Source organism: Ciconia boyciana, chromosome 19 (assembly GCF_034638445.1).
Source record: "Ciconia boyciana chromosome 19, ASM3463844v1, whole genome shotgun sequence".
In the NCBI taxonomy this organism is placed as follows: Eukaryota; Metazoa; Chordata; class Aves; order Ciconiiformes; family Ciconiidae; genus Ciconia; species Ciconia boyciana.
Window position 1 is genome coordinate 940,142 of NC_132952.1, and position 17,226 is coordinate 957,367.

The following is a 17,226-nucleotide window of genomic DNA, read 5'->3' on the forward strand; positions in this document are numbered from 1 at the left end:
CTGGTCCGAGCGAGGAGCCCGAGCGGGAGCAGAGCCACTCTGCTGCCAGCAAACCCCAAATTCAGGAAAGATGCTGCAAGCCACGTCCCCAAAAGCAGGGCTCTGAGCTGTGCCGGGCCATCCATTTCCCCATCACAGCTTAGGAGGGAGTCGGGTCAGGCCTGACTCGAGGGACGGCGTTTTAGGCACGAACGTGCCAGGAGGATGCGGGGATGGTGGGGGCTGCAGCGCTCCGAGCTTCCCCATCCAGCAGCACGCCCCGCAGAGAGGACCAGGCAGAAGAAACCCCCCTGGACCACAAGCATGGATCGAAGGGAAGGGGAAAGCCCGGCTAAGCCAAAATAAAGGCACAGGACGCGGCCGGCTGGGTCGCTGCACACCTCCTCGTTTATTGTCAGCACGCCACACACCTTCCTCTTGGCACTTATGTTCATGTATTTTTTAAAAACAAAAAAAAAAAACCCAGACACGCACACTCCGCAGGCGCTGTGCTGCACGGAGACGCGGCGAGTTTATCACAGGGTATTTTTACATAGAGATTTTTTTTTTCCCCTCCTACCTTTATTTTCTTTCAAGTGTGGTCAAGTGTAATCACCTCTAAACCAGACAAATAAATACAAAAAAAAAACTCACCTATGTAAGAAACTGCCTGTGGCTTCGGGAATGTGCCAGTAGCTCCCACAGCAGCTGCCCGCAGGGGGAAGGGATGCTTTTTGTGAGGGTTGGGGGGTTTTTTTGTCAGTTTTGCTTGAAAAAGGACAGTGTTTCTCCTTTCTTTAATATACTACAGCCTGAAATTCAGTGCAATAGACACCACTACAGTGCAGGTAATGAACTATACAAAAGTCCTCCTAACCATGTACAAGCTTTCTCTTAGTCGCTATAGAAACTAGACCTGTGCATCTGTACCTTTTTGTATACATTATACAACGTGAATATACTCCAAGAATATTTACAGTACTTTGCTTGTCAAATCAGAACCGCTATAACTTAAACGTCTACTATTAACAACCATTGAACAAAAATATATATAATATAAATATCTTCCAGTCTATACACAGAGCAGGAAATGGATGTATCCGCGTGATGATGGGTTTCCGGTGAGGCCGGGACGGGGGGTGGTAGCGATGGGGTGTGCGGCTGCTGGCGCTTCACCATCAGGCAAATATTGCCGAGATTAAACCGACCCCCCCCCCCCCCCGACACTCCCCTCCCCTTCTCCCCTCCGGGGTGACATTCAGGCAAAGGAGACGAGAAGCTGCTGGGGGAGACGAGGCTCTGCTCGGGGCTGGCGACCTGCCGACCGCGCGTCCTCAGCGCTCCCCCGGGGCGGGGAAATCCCCCCACAAACCCCTTGGGGGCTTGAAATCAATGAGACTGCTTTACAAAATCACTTGATTTGTGTGGGGGGGGTGTGTTTAAAAAAAACTTGGTTTAGATTTAGTCAATTTACATGATTTTTCTACGATTTTTTAAAAAAAAATTTCCAGCTTTAAAAACTTCCGCTCCGTGATTTCTTGTTAGACTTATCGCATCGTTAAAAAAAGGGAGCCGCCCTCCCGCTGGTGGAGGCTGTGTGGTTGGTTTTTAAAACATCTATTGGCTTTGAAATCCTGGACGCCAAACCAGCTAAAAAAAAAAATCGTTTCTAGCAGAAAAAACCCAATAATAATAATAATAATAATAATAAAATAGGTCAGTCTGTCCCCGATAAACCAGTGGGGGAGTCTGGGAAAGGGGTGTATGCAGACGAGCCGGGCCCCGCTCCCTCCTGCCTGGTTTCTGTACAAAGCGTTTTAAAAACTCAACCCCCAGGAAGGCGGGAGAGAAGGCGGGCGGGCGGAGGAGCCGGGCGGAGCCGCGGGCGGGTTAGACCTGGGAGTCGGCGCCCAAGCTGTGAAACTCATCCGGGGTTTTGTCGCTTTGGCTCGCTCCCCCCTGACGGAAACCCGAGGCGATTTCGTCGAAGGTCCGACCCTTCGTCTCCGGCACCTTGAAGTAGGTGAAGATGAAGAAGAGGACTAGCAGCACCGTGAAGATGATGAAGACGTAGGAGCCGCAGAGTTGCTGGGAAGGAGAAAAGAGGAGGACGGGGTGAGCGCGGGGACGGAGACGGTGCTCCGCCACCGGTGCCAGGAGTGGAGTGACGGACCACGGCTGAAGGACCGTCCAGTGACCGCCCTGCCCATACCTGCCACCGTGGCCCGAGCCCCGCGTCCTCCTTCCCTGTCGTATCTCAAGTCAGAAGGGGCCCATAAGGACCAAGTCCAGCTCCCTGCTCCGTCCCTAGGCCCTGGCCCTGGCCCTCTTCCCCAGGGGCGTTCACCCACCTCAGCCCAGGTTTTAGGGCTCAGGGTAAGTCACGCAACCCACTGGTGCGGGGTGAGGCGTGTCACCCGACCCTGCTCCCACCCAGAGCATCAGGAGATGATTACCGCGATGTACTGGAAGCCCATGCCCACGATGAAGTTCGAGGTCCAGTTGGACAGCCCGGCGACAGCGAAGGCAGCGGGACGAGGACCTTGGCTGAACAGTTCTGCCACAATAAACCAAGGGATGGGGCCTGGACCGATCTCAAAGAAGGCCACGAACCCAAAGATGGCCACGATGCTGAGGTAGGACATCCAGGGCATTTGGTCCTAGTCCAAGGGAGAGAGAAGGTCAGTTTGGTGGGGGGGACGGCGAAGCATCTGGCCATCCCAGATGATGAGACTCAAGCCAGCATGGTGCTGGCAGAGAAACCATGAGGTTTCTCCAGATCAGATACTGGATTTCTGGGACCTCAAGAGAGATGAGGGCAGTGGGGACCACTCGGCCATCCCCTCCAGGAGGACAAGCCCTTCCTCTTCTCCAACCAGACCTCCCCCTCCAAGCCACCACAGCGAGGGGCAGCGCACAGGACCTCCTCCTAGCCCACCCGTCCCCTCCACGCCCACCACTCACCAGCAGCGTCACGGCAATGGTCATGAGCACCGCGCACCCCGCCATCCCCATGAGGCCGATGAGGTGGAGGGTCCTGCGTCCGGCTCGTTCCACCACGAAGAGCTGTTGGATGGAGACAGGCGTCCATCAGCATGTCCCCAGCCTGGAGGAAAGCCCCCTTCTCTCCACCTTCCCTTGCGAGAGCTTGGTGGGCCAAAACTCACCGAAACGACTGTGAAAGCCGTATTCACCACACCGGAGCCGATGGTGGCGTAGACGGGCTGCTCCACACCTGACTTCTCGAAGATGCTGGTGGAGTAGTAGAAGACCTACAACAGGCAGGGATGTGTCATGAGGAAAGGAGTCATGTGTTGGAGCCAGCACGACCCACGTTCTGGGTGAAACAAGCTGACCCGTGGCATCCAGGTCCCCCCAGAACTCACCGCATTGATCCCTGAGAGCTGCTGGGACAGCTGCAGGACAATCGCGATGAGGATGGGCTGGCGATACATGGGGGAACGGAAGAGCTCCATTATGGTGACCTTCTTCTCCCTCATCATTTGCCGGCTCTCCTCCTTCATCTCCTGGAGGTCGCTGCTGACGTCCGTCGTGCCCCGCAGCTTCTTGAGGACTAAGGGGAAGAGGTGGAGTCAGGAGTGGCTGAGGACCCTCCTTTGTGGTGGGACGAGCTCAGGGACGGGGGTCACTCACCGCTCTTGGCTTTGTTCTCCTCGTTGCGGTTGATGAGGAGGAAACGGGGGCTCTCGGGGGCAAAGGGCAGGATGACACACTGGAGCAGGGCAGGGACGAAGATGAATCCCAGGAGCAGCGGCCAGAGCGAGTCATTTCCCATGATCAAGTCCAAACCGAACACCTGAGGACGAGAGGGGTTGAGCCACCCTTTCCCAACTCAAGTTGGACCCAGCTCTGCTGCTCACGGGTGCACTACAGGCTTGGACACCCATCAGAGGGGTATGGACAGCTGCGTTGCTTCCAGGTGGCCAACAGACATCATATCATGAAGCTGCCCACCCTAAACCTTAAGACCTCACAGCACCCGTGCTCTTGCTGAGCTCCAGGTCCGTCCCTCCAGCCTCATCTCCTTCTGAAGGACCACACAGATCCACCGCATGGGCAACACTCTGCACTAAACCATCCCCTGCAGACCCTGATGGGCATCAGCACCAAAGATGGGGAACCCCCTGCTCCCGGCTGGTTCTCCAGCACTTACTTGCGCGATGAGGATGCCCAAGACGATGCCAAGCTGGTGGAAGGTCCCCAACGCACCCCGCAGCGCGGTGGGAGACACCTCGCCCACGTACATGGGCACAAAACCGGTGGTGAGGCCAGAGTACAGGCCAATGATGAAGCGGCCGAGGACAAGCATCTCAAAGGAGAAAGCCATCTTGGAGAAGCCCATGAGGATGGCGGACACGAAGGCGAGAACATTGGACATCAGCATGGAGTTGCGCCTGGGGAGGGAACGGAGGAGGGCGGTGAGGACCACAGGGCTCAGAGAGGCTGAAGGGGTGTTGGGAGAACCCAAACATGAGTTCTTGGCAGGAGGGAGGTGCCCAAAGCCACCCCCCTGGGATGCCGGGGTGGGGTGAGGCTGCACAAACCCCCCATTGAGGTCCACCACGGGTCTGCCACGCTCAGTGCTCACCGTCCAAAGCGATTGACAAAGAGCCCCACGGAGAAGGAACCGATCATGCCTCCGACAGAGAAGATGGCAACAGAGAGGGACCAGAGCGTGGTGAGGGTGGCAGGGCTGATGGGCTCGTCATATCGGTACAGCCAGGTACGGTTGTAGAAGTCCTCAATCACCTGCAAAAGAGGGGGGAGAAACGAAGCCATGGGTTAAAACCATCCCCATTTCATCTGTGCCACCAGTGTTATGAATTGCCCGGCCACCTACAGACCCTTAGCCGGTGAACGTGGCTCACAAGACGATGCGTCACAAAGCCAGGAGCCGCCCAGCCGGTGGCTCGGCTCCAACCCAAGGGAGGAAACCTGATGGGATGCACGGAGGAAATGCAGCCAGACGGGTTCTGGTCTCGCCCTGCCGAGAGAGGCTCGGCGTTGCCAAAACACCTCTTTCCCCTTGCCGGGCAGCCGCAGGGAGGTCACGCTCCTACCTGGGGCATGGGAGGCAGGGAGGGATGCCTCCATCACCGGAGGAGAAGCAACACGCGGCAGGGGGGAGGCGGCAGGGATGGTGGAGGAAGGTGAGGAAGACAGCAGGGTCATCCAGGCAGCTGGTCAATTCCCATCCCCCTCGACACTCCCTTGAATTTAATTTCTAGGGTTTTTTCTGCAATACTTCCATAACGCCATACTTCTGCTATAATACTGCAATGCTTCTGCAATGCCAACATCCAAGACAAGCGCTTGTTTTTAATTGTCTTCACAGAACACCCTTTTTTATATATTTAATATATTTTTAAAGCCAGCCCACTGCTAAAAGCTTCAAGTAAGGGTGTTCTGGGTCACCCATACCCAAAACAAAAAAGCTAAGGGCTTGATAACACACCCGACCAACCCTGGCAGAGGTTTCATGCGAGCAGGGGAAGCTGCTGCCGGACATCAAGGAGCTCCAAGACCTCGCTGCTTCAAAGGGTTTCGCACGTGCTCAGCTCCCGATTAAGCATTTGCACAATCGCGCTTCGTTTTCTAGTTTTCCTATCGCTTCAAGCGCAAACGAGAGCCCCTGGCAGGGGCAGCACAAGGAATATACCCCATGCTTCGCTTTCAATAATGTAATTCTTTTTAAGTCATTCCTTTTACAAAGCCCCTAAACCATTAGGATTTTAAGTGATTTCATGTGCCTCCTGCTTCACCTGGAGGTTTTGATGCTTTGGGGGCTTACCCCACTTTTTCTAACAAAACAAATAATTGATATTATTATTATTTGGAGAACCCAGGACTGGCTCAGGCTCTCGGTGGGGGCAAGCAGGTCTCTGCACACACCCCACCAAACCTTGCTGTGCTCTAAATTACTCCCCACCTTCCTCAAAGGCCTCCAGCTCTCTCCCCTTGAAGCAGAAAAAAAATAATCCAAGCGACAGCGGATGCCCCAGCCCTGGCTGAGCTACGCTGGGCTGCACTTTGGCTTTTCAAAAAATAGCACCCAAATACCCCCCTCCTGGCACTCTTTCCTCCTGCAAAAAAGGATGGATGGAAAAACCCACCACGAGCCAGTTGTTAGGAGAGGAGGAGATGAAAAATTAGGAGTTTAAAGTGAAAGTTTAAAGCGTGAAACAAAAAAAAAAAACAAACCCTGCACTTCTCAAAAGTCAGGGTTTTTTTCCTCCTCTCTCGCCCTCATTTCATTTCAGCCGAGTGTTTTCTACCAGCCCTCGCCCAGTTTCGGGCCGTCCCCTCCACACATCACGTCTGCAAACACCCCACAAACACCAAGCCGCTGTTTCAGCAGTGAGAGGACTACATCAAGAGGACCACAAAACCGGCACTCGGCCCTCCCCGTGAGAAAGAAGCCTTCCTGCGAGGCCGCCAGCCGCGGGGAGCTGCTGCCACAAAATGCTGCTGCACTTGCACCGCTGAAGCCAGGGAACGATGCATCCCAGTCCTGCACCCCCATGCATCCCCGTGCCAGCCCCAATGCATCCCCGTGCCAATCCTTTACCCCAGAGCACCCCGATGCATCCCCATCCTGCATCCCAACCCCAATCCTGCACCCCAATTTATCCTGACGCATCCTCATCCCAACCCCACACACCGATGCATCCCAATCCCAGTCCATCTCCATCCTGCACCCCAATGCATCCCCGTTCCAACTCCGATGCATCCCAATCCTGCACCCTGATGTATCCCAATCCTGCACCCGATGCTGCACCCCAATGCATCCCCAATCCTGTGCCCCGATGCATCCCCACCCTTAACAGTGGGATGAACCCCCATGCCCAGAGCATCCTGCTACCCAGGACAACACCCATCCTGCCTCCCCTCGTGCCCCCGATACAGAGCACCGCAAATCCTTTTCCCCATCAATTCTGCACCCCGAACGCAGCATCACTCACTGGGTGACTCACCCCTAAAATACACAGCCCATCCCTGCCCTGAGCCCCAAGGGTTTAATCCTAAAACGCACGAGGGAAACTGAAGCAACACCCATCGGGGGTGACCTTGCTTTGCTGGGGGTCTGTAGGAACCAGAGCTCAGCCCCACGGGAAGACCCCAGCTCAGACACGGTCCCTGCCTGCGTCACCCAGAGCGGCATCTCCTGGGTCAGGAGAGGATGGAGAAAAGTGCTTCAGCCGCAGGGAAACCACACGCGTCCTTGGGATGCGGGCCCAAACCCAACACAAGGCAGTAATGACAGAGCGCCTGCTCCCCGCGGTGCTGGAGCTCGGGGAAAAACGAGGGCAGATGCCAGAAAGCAGCTCCTCAGCACGGTTCCAGGGATTTCCCAGCTTGCCGCTGTTTGAAACGCTGCTCCCATCACCCGTCTCCGGAGGAGGATGCTCGCGGCCAGCTGAGCACGAACATCGCCAGCGCAGATTGGTCCAGGTGAAGGCGAGCACAGGTCAGGATTTTTCAGCAGGGCAATGCTTTCGGCAGACGGATGCATGCACCATGGCTGTGGGTGCGAGCACCAAGGGTGCTGGACGGGAGTCGCAGCCTCCAGCCGCGTGAAATCCTGCTCAGGCCACTCACTGTGATTAAACACAACTTAATGCAATACCTTGAATAAAGGCAATTCGCAGGTTTTTTGCTCTTTCCACGCTGATGGGGGTCTGGGAAGTTTTTGCACAGGGTCTTCTCTCCCGCAAGGAGTTTTTTTTGGCACTTGAGACGAGATTTTGCAGCCCAATCGCTGGTAACAGGATTAATAGTCTCGTGGCGTGAATCCTGCCTTGGTGGTTTTGATTATTTGGGATGGTGCACCAGAGGCCGTCATGGTGCTCGGGGACAGGCTCTGCTCTCACGCAGCAGCAGCTGGACCCCGGTTCGTCTTTCAACACCCTACCCTGGCAGCTGAGCTTTACCCAGGGCACGCTGCAAGCACCAGATGGGATTTCTGAGCTAACATTTCCAAGCCTTTAACACCTCAAAAAGCCACAAAATCTGGGGAAAGTCAAGTTTTTCAAGGCTCCCACGTACCTACCAGTCGCTGGAGGGTCCTGGCACTGTGGTAGGGGAAGGAGCAAACACTGCCTGCTCTTCATCCCCCTTTGCAGGCAGCCCATCCCAGCCGACCCTCTCTCCTCCGGGGGCTGTCCTGCCCCTGATGCTCTGGGATGCAAAGCTCCCATTGGAGCGGTCACTCCCTCCTTCGAGATGACTCAAACCCTAATTAGCTCCCAGACCTTCGCTAAATCCGAGGTTAAAAGTTACGCCAGTCTCCACCCGGAGAGCATCCTGCACACGTTCCTGGGATTCTTCCCAGCAAAAACACTAAGCAAGAAGGAAACTAATTCTCCCGGGAAGGCAGGAGCTAAATAACTCCCTCGCAAATCCCATTACAGGCAGTAAGCTGCCTAGCGGGATGTACTATTTTAGCCAGGCTGGCAGCGGATGCAGGTTTGTTTTCGGGCACGGGAGGGTGGAATTTTGCTACGGCGAGGTGGCTCGGCACACGCTCACCTTTTGCGGGGCGTTGATGACACCAGTGTTGTAGCCGAATTGCAAAGAACCCAGCACCGCTCCTCCCACGGCGAGCATCAGGCGAGCCGTCATCTGCAGGAAAAGGGGGAAGAAAACAAAAAAGAGGGGTTATACTTGGGGTCCTGGCTACGCCCCCCCCATCAGAGAGGTCCCCCAGCACTCCTCCCCAGGGAGCAGCAAGAGGAGGAGGGCTGCTCATACGATCATGAGCAGGAACATGCAGGATACAAGAGAAAACTTGCTTTTTTATGGTATCCACATGGGCTAGGGGAAAAAAATAATTAATAAAATACTCTTTTGGGCTTAAAAAAAATACTGTTTGGGGATTCCAGGAATTTTTTGCCTCTGGACTGGGGCAGGAGGTTTTCTCTGGGCTTGCAGGGTCCCCTCCAAGGGCTCCACATGACACCTGGGCAGCACGCCAGTGTGAGGTGCTTTTGGGGACGCCGCGGGGACGCCGCCGGCCAAGCATCGTCCCAGCATCGGCACAAGGATGTCCTGGACAGCCACCGCTAACGAAGTTTTTGCATCAGAACCTAATTAACAGTCACTAAGCAAAATCCCGGCTATTTGGCAAACCCTTCGCCCGCCTCCTCTTCCTCCCGCTTAAGCCGGAGCGACAATCGGAGCCTTGTTTGGGAGCAGGGTCAGGGCAGGCCAGCGCTCGGGCCACCTTCGTTAACAGCCCAATTATCCCAGGCAGGAGATTTTCCCGGCACTCAGCTCTGAGAACCAGGATCCGACATTCCCAGTTAATCAGCTTTGGGATGATCCATGTGAAATTTATAAGCCCCTTAATTTAGGGGGCTGGGCTCTCCCCGGTTATCCCAGGTACCGGTGCATCACCCCAACTCAGTGATGCTCCCCCGGCATCTCGGATTAATACTCCCAAGGGATTGGTGCCGGTCGGACCCCAACTAAATGCAACCCCTAGATCAGGAGGGCTGATTGCAAAGCAGATGAAAGAAAAATTGGATATTTTCTTACTTAAGAAGCATTTTCTTAATTTTTTACAAATAATATAAATGAATATAAATAAGTGCTGCTCACGGACCTCGCCTCTCCAGCCAAGCCGCCTCCCCCCACATTAAAGTTCACAGGGAAAAAGCAACAGGGAGTAAAGCCAGCTCCGTTAATGAAGCTCATTAATTAGGCTTGGCCCCAACACAACTAATCAGGGAGGTTTGGGCACTCGGTTTTGTTCAGTGCTTCTGAATAAACCTACCCCGAGAAGAAAATGCCCTGCTTGGGAGGGCAAAAACAGGCTGGAAAGTTGCTGGCATCCCAGAAAAACAAAGAAAAAGCCCCCAAAAATCTGAAATCCTGACTCTGACCTTATCCATCCCCCCTCTGCTCCGCAAAACTGATGGGCAACACTGGGAATGCCAAAAGCAACCTGTGCTTGAACAAATGTTGTTAAAAAAATGAGGGATTTTTTGGTCTTTGGGTGGCTTTGGGGAATTTTTTGGTTGTTGTTTTGGGGGGTTTATGGGGTTTTGGGTGATTTTTCTTTTCGGCAGCCACCCCTCACTTTTGGGGTAGCAATTTTTACTTTGCATCGCTAAAGGCTGGCTCGCCCGCCCCAGGAAAGCCAACAGGCGATCCCCCCCATATGGCGAGCGGGCAGGTGAGTCACGGCGACAGCATGCCGCGGGGACGGGATGCATCACGCCGGCGTGAACTTTGCTCCATAAAGGTGGCAGGCAGCAACACCTCTTCGCTCCAACACCAGCCCCTACCCCACCTTTAAATAAAGTTACTTTTGCAATTTTAACCTCTTGCAAAAAAAAAAAAACCAACCAACTTATATTTCTATTAAACTCCAGCAGCTCAAAGAGGTGAAGGGACAGAGTTGGTAGGAAGGCTGCCGGCATTTTTGGAGGCTCTCCCCGGGCAGGGTCACTGTGAGTCAGCTCCTCCCGCTCGCTTCAGGCTTCCCAGCTCCAAACACGCTGCCCGGCCTGATCCAGGAGCCTTTCAGTTTTAACCTCGCCATTAAAGGAGAGGCTTAAGATGGCGAGTTAGGAAAAAAATAAATAAATAAGTTGATTTTTAAGGGCAGCCTTGCATGGGAAACTTCTGCAAAAGCACACGCAGGGTTTGTTGGGATGTATTTTTTTTTTCCCTTAACTGCCTGCAGAAAACAGCAGAAAAAACAAACCCACCACAACATACTTCCCCTTCTTGCTTTTGTCTAATAAACTTATTTACAGCCTGGAGATATCCAACACTTGTCTTTTTTTCCCTACCAACTCCTAGACCCTATAGGATGGCAAGCGCAGTGCCTGTAATTTTAATAAATTCGGGGGGGGGGGGGGGGGGGTTTGCTGCTTCCTTTGTCACTTGAACGTGGAAGCCGGGATGCTCAAAGGAGATATCGACCCGTGGGGTGACAGCAGCCCCCCAAGCCCCCAGCGGGCTGCATTTGGCTTTACAACTCTTTTTTTTTTTTTTTACCCTTTTTGTTTTTTCCCCTCCTGTGTGGAAGGATTTCAGGATGCTGCCTGCCTCATGGAACAAGAAAATGAATAATCCGATTAAAAAAAAAATAATAATATTTTAAAAAGTGCCCCAGAAAGGAATTTCATATGGGAGCCCATAAAAATTAGGCACGAGGCTTTAACAAGCATCCCAGAGGCTGACTGCAAGAGGTCCTGTCCTGGGATGGATGCAGGGGGTTATTGTGGGGAGGGGGTGCAGCCTTGCAGCATCTTGCACGCTTGTTTGCACGCTCACCAGAGTGAAGATAACCGGATCCAGCCATTGCCCGGGATAACATGGCTGCACGCTGGCTCCCAGCCCAGGAAAAACTTACGCACCCACCAAGGGCCGGGTAAAAGCTGCTCCTAAAGCCACGGCATGTGCCACAGCACCGACATTTACCAACGGGGGGGCGTGCAGCCAAAGAGGGGGGTAACACCGGCACCGCGGGGATCAGCCGAGATTTTGGGTGATTATCAGTGTGGGAGAAAACTCGCAGTGAGGGGAAGCTGAGCCAGAGCGACGTTATTCTATTTTTTATTTTGTTTCTTAAAGGTCAGCTGGGGACGGCGACACAAGCCCTCCGAGTTGTACAACCGCAAGAGCGTCTGCGACAAGCCCGGGAGATGTTTTTGCACGCAAAGAGCCAGAGCAGCCCAGCTCCGCGGGCAGAAAAGCATCTCCGGCTTCAATAATACTAAGTTTAAGGGTGGAGGGGTGAGCTCGTCCCCTACCTCCCAGCACCCCCAGCACCCCCTACCACCGGCTGCTTCAATAAAAATCCCTTTTTTCCTTGCAAAATGCTCTCTGGATTTAAGCGTCACCCATCAGAGCGCCGAAAATTGTTCCTGCAATTAATTACCTTAAAAAAAATTAATCATTTCTAACTCAAATTTATCTAACGGGGTAGTTATTAAGATGGAAAAGCAGAGGGAGCGCGTCTCTGGCTCCATTTCGGCAGCCGGAGTTAAGCCCGGCCGGCAGCGCATCAGATTTCTTCGTTACGAGAGCAAATTTCTTTTTAATTCCTCCCCCCATCGACGTGCTGCCGGCCGTCACGTTCCCGGCTCCCAGCCCCAAACCCACACCTCGCCCCCAAAAAAACTGCGCTGGGGTAGAGCCAGCTTTAAAATAATTTTTAACAATATTACATATATATAAAAATTTAAAAAAACTAGTCTTCCCAATGCTCCAAAGCTGGGGGGAAAAATAAGGAGTTGTTTGCTGGGGGGAAAAATAAGAGGAGTCGTTCCCGTAACATCTTTAATTGGAATAAAATTATTATTTTTGTTTTTAATTACATGTTGCCCAGCAGTCTGCACCACCATGGAGCAAATTTTTTATTTATTTCCCTAGAAAAAGAAACCCTATGTACCTGAATATATCCCAAAACACTCCCAGGAGGGAATATCTGGGGGGCAGCATCCCCGGGCGAGGCTGGGACAAGCGAAACCCGGGGTCTAATGTTAACGACCCCGCCGCAATTAACTCACCTTCCTCATTTAGGGCCTGACGTCGCATCACTTTAACCCACCTTTGTTATTATAAATCAATTTATTTGGGGCAAGTCGAGGCGCTGGGAGGACTTGGCTGCTGCCGACCAGCCGAGCGAGTTTAGATTATTTAATAATTCAATTTTGGGGGGTAAACCGATGGGAATTGGGTCAAAACGGCGCAGAGGGCTCACGCTGTGATGCGACCCCGCCATAGCCCGGCACCGCCGGAGGGGTCCCGGGGGGGGTCCCGTCCCCCCCAGCCTTGCACCCCCCCCAAACGCAAACTCAGCAGTTTTGGGGCCTTGTCGCCTTTTCCGCACAGCCAAAATGGGGCCAAAAGTGCCTTCTTTGGCTCTTTCCTTTGCGTTTTTCTCACCTCAAGGCGGGGGAGGGGGGGTTACCCCGAAACTCTCTCCCAGGCGCGCTGTGAAGCGCTGAGGCTGCGGGGTGGGTGGTTTTGGGGTGTTTTTCCTTGTTTTTGAGGTAAAATTTTTAAAATTTTTTTTTTTTTTTTGCGTGGCGGCACCCACGCGTGTCCGCGGCGCGGGCTGCGCCTGACGGCTCGAGGGGGCCAAAAGCAGCCCGGTTCCCCCCCCCGCCCGCCGCCTCACGCCTCGCCCGGATCGCCCGCGGACGAGCGTTCCTCCTCCGGTTGTGTAACGCGGGGCGGGGGGGCGGGGAGGGGAGCGGAGCGGAGGGGAGCGGGACGGGCCGGCGGGGCCCTTCCAGGCGCGGCGCGCTCACCTTGCTGCCGGTCTCCATGGCGGCCCCGGGGCGGCGGGGGGGCGGCGGCGGCGGCGGGGCTGGGGCTGGCGGGCCGGGGGCGGCGGAGCGGCGCGCGGCGGAGCGGAGCGGTGGCGCGCGGCCGCGGCAGGGGCATTGAAGCGGCTTAAGAGCGCGGCCGAGCAGGGGGCGCGTGGCGGCGCGGGGAGGGGCGGGCCAGGCGGGGCGGGGAAGGGGCGGGCGCGGAGGGGCGGGGAGGGGCGTGGGAGGGGCGCGCGGGGCGGGGGAGCGCGTGTGGGTCCGCACGTGGGCGCGGGGGCGGGGGGCGTGCACGTGCGTGGGAGGGGGTGTGCACGTGCGTGAGTGTGCAAGGGGGGGGTGTGCGCCTGCGTTCGCGCGCGGGGGAGCGTGCAAGGCCGGGGGCGTATGCCCGCGAGCGTGCGCGCCGGTCTGTGCTGCACGCGAGCGTGCGCGCGTGCGTGCGCCTGTTCGCGTGCGGCCGCTCGTGCAAGCGCTTCGCTGCAAGCCCCTGCGAGCCCCCGAGCTGCGTGGACGTGCGCGCGTGTGCACGCGCGTGTGTCTGCGTCCCCGCGCGCGCGCCCGCACCGCTGTGTCGTTCTGTGCGCGCGCGCGCCCGCACGCGTGCGCTCACGTGCGTGCGTGCAAATGTTTGCGCGCGCCTGCACGCGTGTGCACGCGTGCAACGCGTCGGGGTGCGTCCGCGTCAGGGTGCGGGTGCATCCGTGCAGGTGAGCGCAGCAGCGCGTGCACGTGCTTGCCTGTGCGCGTGCACGCAGCTGCCTGCGCGCGCTCGCCTGTCCACGTGTGTGCACGCGCGTGCGTGTGCATAGACGTGGGTGCACGCATGCAAGAGCTTCCCTGCAAAGCCCTGGCGAGCACACGTGCGTGTGCAACAGGCCCTGCAAGGCCGCCGGTGCAGCTGGGTGCACGGCCCCCCTTGCACCAACACCCGGTTGCAGAGCGCGGTTCCTGGGGGTCCCGGCTCCACCTGCCTCGACCCCAGAAAAGTCCGGGAGTCCCACTGCTGAGCAAGCTCCGGCTTCCCGGGAACAGCACTGGAACACCAACACCAGGGGAAGAAGGCGGCCGCGAGCCAGCATCCTCCTCTAGCATCACCCCGGTGCAAAACCCTGCGGCCTAGTGCAAAACCCTACAGCCGGTGCAATCCCCTGTGGCTGGTGCAATCCTGTGGGCCCGGTGCAAAGCCCTGCAGGCAGTGCAAAACCCTGCACCCGGTGCAATACCCCGTGCCTGGTGAAAAATCCTGCACGTGGTGCAAAACGCTGCGTGCAGTGCAAAACTCCACGTGTGGTGCAAAACCCCGCACCCGATGGCATACCCTGCACGTGGTGCAAAACCCCACAGCCGGTGCAATACTCCGGGCCTGGTGCAAAACCCTGCTGCCATTGCAATACCCCACACCTGGTGCAAAACCCAGCAGCCGTGCAATACCCCACACGCAATGCAAAATCCCACATGCAGTGCAAAACCCCGCACGTGGTGCGATACCCCATGCCCGGTGCAATACCCTACACCTGGTGCAAAACCCCATGGCCGGTGCAATACCTTGCATGCGGTACAAAACCCTGCACCCAGTGCAATACCCCGCACCCAGTGCAAAAGCTCGCACACCGTGCAAAACCCCGTACCTGCTGCAATACCCCGCGCACGGCGCAAAACCCTGCATGCGGTGCAAAACCCCGCAGCCTGTGCAAAACCCCGGGCCCGCTGCAAAACCCCGTGGCCTGTGCAATACCCCAGTCCCAGAGCAAAACCCTCCTCCTGGTGCAAAAGCCCGCACCCAATGCAACCCCCCCCAAGGCACAGGGCTTGGTGGGAGCAAGCCGAGCACCCCCCCTCCCCTTTTTCCAGGGTGCAACGAATTTTTGGGGTGCCCGCAGCTGAAAATCCGGAGGGAAAACCAGCCGGGCAGGGGTTTCTGGGGTGGATGTGCCGGCGTGCACGTCCGCCAGCTCCTCCCATCCCGGCGTCCCACCGCCAGGCCACAAAAGGTGATGCCGGGGGTCCCGCGCAGGGACGCGCCTGCAGCTCTTTGTCCACCCTCCGCCCCCAAAATCTCACCCTTTGCCCCTGAAACCACTTTAAAAAATCATTAAAAAATCATTAAAATTGTAAAAATCATTCAAAAATTTCAATTCCCCGCATTCTTTTTCTTCCAATCCTCGTTTTATGCTATAGCAAAAAATGCAGGGAAAAAAAGGCAAAAAAAAGCAAAAAAAAAAAGGCAAAAAAAAAAACAAAAGCAGAACTTGGGCAAAAATTCCAAAAAATCAAATTCAACAATTAATTTTATTTTCCTAAAGCTGCAAAATTTTGCCCCAAATTTGGCCATTTGGGGCTAATCATCAACTCTAAACTCCAATAAATATAAATTTTAGCAATCCCAACCCCCTTTTTAATTTTTTTTCCCTTTTTTTTGCTCATCCCAAATGGGAAACGGGGAAAAAAATTTGCTGATTTGGCATTTTTATGACAGGAAAAAAACCCAGGGTGTCGGGCGGGAATGCTGACGGAAGGGAAAAGGGCTGGAGGAGGATAATCCCCTCGGTGCGATGCGCTGGAGGGGGATTTAGGGGAGATTTTGTCCGTCCCGTCCCTTTGAACAGGGGAAAAAGGGTTAAAATAATATCCCGACATCCCGGGGAATTGCAGGGGGACGGAATGAGGGAAGAAAAGGGGAAATTGGGATTTTATGGTTTTTTAAGGGTCAAGGTGGGGTTTTGTGGGGAGGCCAGAGGCCACGGGGATGGGCTCAAGCCTCTCCGTCCTTGCCCTATCCCCCACTGCAGATTTCGGCTCTGACTCACCGGCGCGGCACACACCCCCGACTACGTGGCCGGCAGGATTTCTACCGAAAAACGTAATTCGCGGCAGACGAGGAAATCCGGTGTCTTTTATATCCCTTCCCTGTGTCATCTCACGTTGTCGTCGAACGAGGTCGTTATCTCACGGCCTCTCCCATCGCTGTCCCGGGGACACTGGGGACACGGGCGTCCCAGTGACACACGGGACTGGAGGGGCTGAGCAGCGGCTCCCATTTTTTCAGGCAAAGTCCAGGCTGGGATGCCTTTCCAGGGATGGTTTTCAGGTAATAACGTCGGCATTTCCAGACGGCACAAGGAAGGGAATTTGGCTTTGACTTGAAGCCATCGGCATCTCCACAGCCAAAAATCCCGGATTATCCCTAAAAAATTTAGAGAAAACTTTCGCACTTGAACTCCGATGCCGAGCATCCTTGGGATGGAGTCAATCCGCTTCTGGGGGGAATTTAATTTAATATTTCCAGTGTCCTTCAATGCGTTTGAGCCTTGAGGAGCTTTAAAATAAGTCCCTGAGCCGAAAGCGTTGTTGTTTTTTTTTTCCCTTTTAAAATCCAGGCAAAAATCCCCATAAATGGGATTTCCAGAGACGCACCATCCCAATGTGTCCCCATCCCCAAAACATCACGGAAAAAAACCCCACCAGACCTTGTCATTCCTACTGCTGCTTGCACAACAACCCCGGCCCCGAACAGCCGGAAGCAGCTGTCAACATCTGGCCCGTGCCGCACCCCGGTGACCCCATTGCCACGCCGGCATTCGGCAAATTGGGTCAAACCGCGACGGTTTTGCTGCCGTGAGGCTCTTTGAAGGTGCAGCTTGAGACGGGGTCGGGCCAGGAAAACGTCTGAAGCTGGAAAACATCAGCCCAGGTGATGAAATTCGGGGCAAAGTCCATAAGGAAATTGGGATTTGTAATAAAATTGCGTTGGGCAATGCCGGCACAACCTTCCCCAGGGATTTCAGTCCTAAAATATCTTGAGTTGACTTTTTCGTCGGGATTTTGTGGTGCTCCCGGAGGGGTTCTTGGCTCCATCCTCATCCAGGGAATGGTTCTGCTGCATCCCGGCGCCGCTCGCTCCAGCTCAAGGGATGTGGTGACGCGCCAGCCCCAT

The 17,226-nt window shown here is 55.2% G+C and overlaps 1 protein-coding gene across 1 annotated transcript; it reads right to left on the minus strand.

The window, feature by feature from the left end:
• Window positions 1–759: 759 nt before the first annotated feature.
• On the minus strand, window positions 760–13,416 carry SLC2A1 (solute carrier family 2 member 1). The gene is made up of 10 exons (XM_072883938.1): window positions 13,272–13,416; window positions 8,530–8,622; window positions 4,589–4,749; window positions 4,154–4,394; window positions 3,634–3,796; window positions 3,366–3,553; window positions 3,147–3,251; window positions 2,944–3,045; window positions 2,436–2,639; window positions 760–2,067 (listed from the first exon to the last, which is right to left on the minus strand). The coding sequence occupies exons 1-10, from the start codon at window positions 13,287–13,289 to the stop codon at window positions 1,870–1,872; spliced, it is 1,473 nt and encodes a 490-aa protein (XP_072740039.1). The 5' UTR covers window positions 13,290–13,416; the 3' UTR covers window positions 760–1,869.
• Between the last annotated feature and the right edge of the window lie 3,810 nt (window positions 13,417–17,226).

Excerpts from the sequence above, each read along its gene's own strand:
- SLC2A1 (XM_072883938.1), bottom strand. Across the intron at positions 3,252-3,365 it reads AGCTCTCAGGGATCAATGCG|GTCTTCTACTACTCCACCAG; the intron begins GTGAGTTCTGGG and ends TGCCTGTTGTAG. Across the intron at positions 3,046-3,146 it reads CGGCTTTCACAGTCGTTTCG|CTCTTCGTGGTGGAACGAGC; the intron begins GTGAGTTTTGGC and ends TCCATCCAACAG.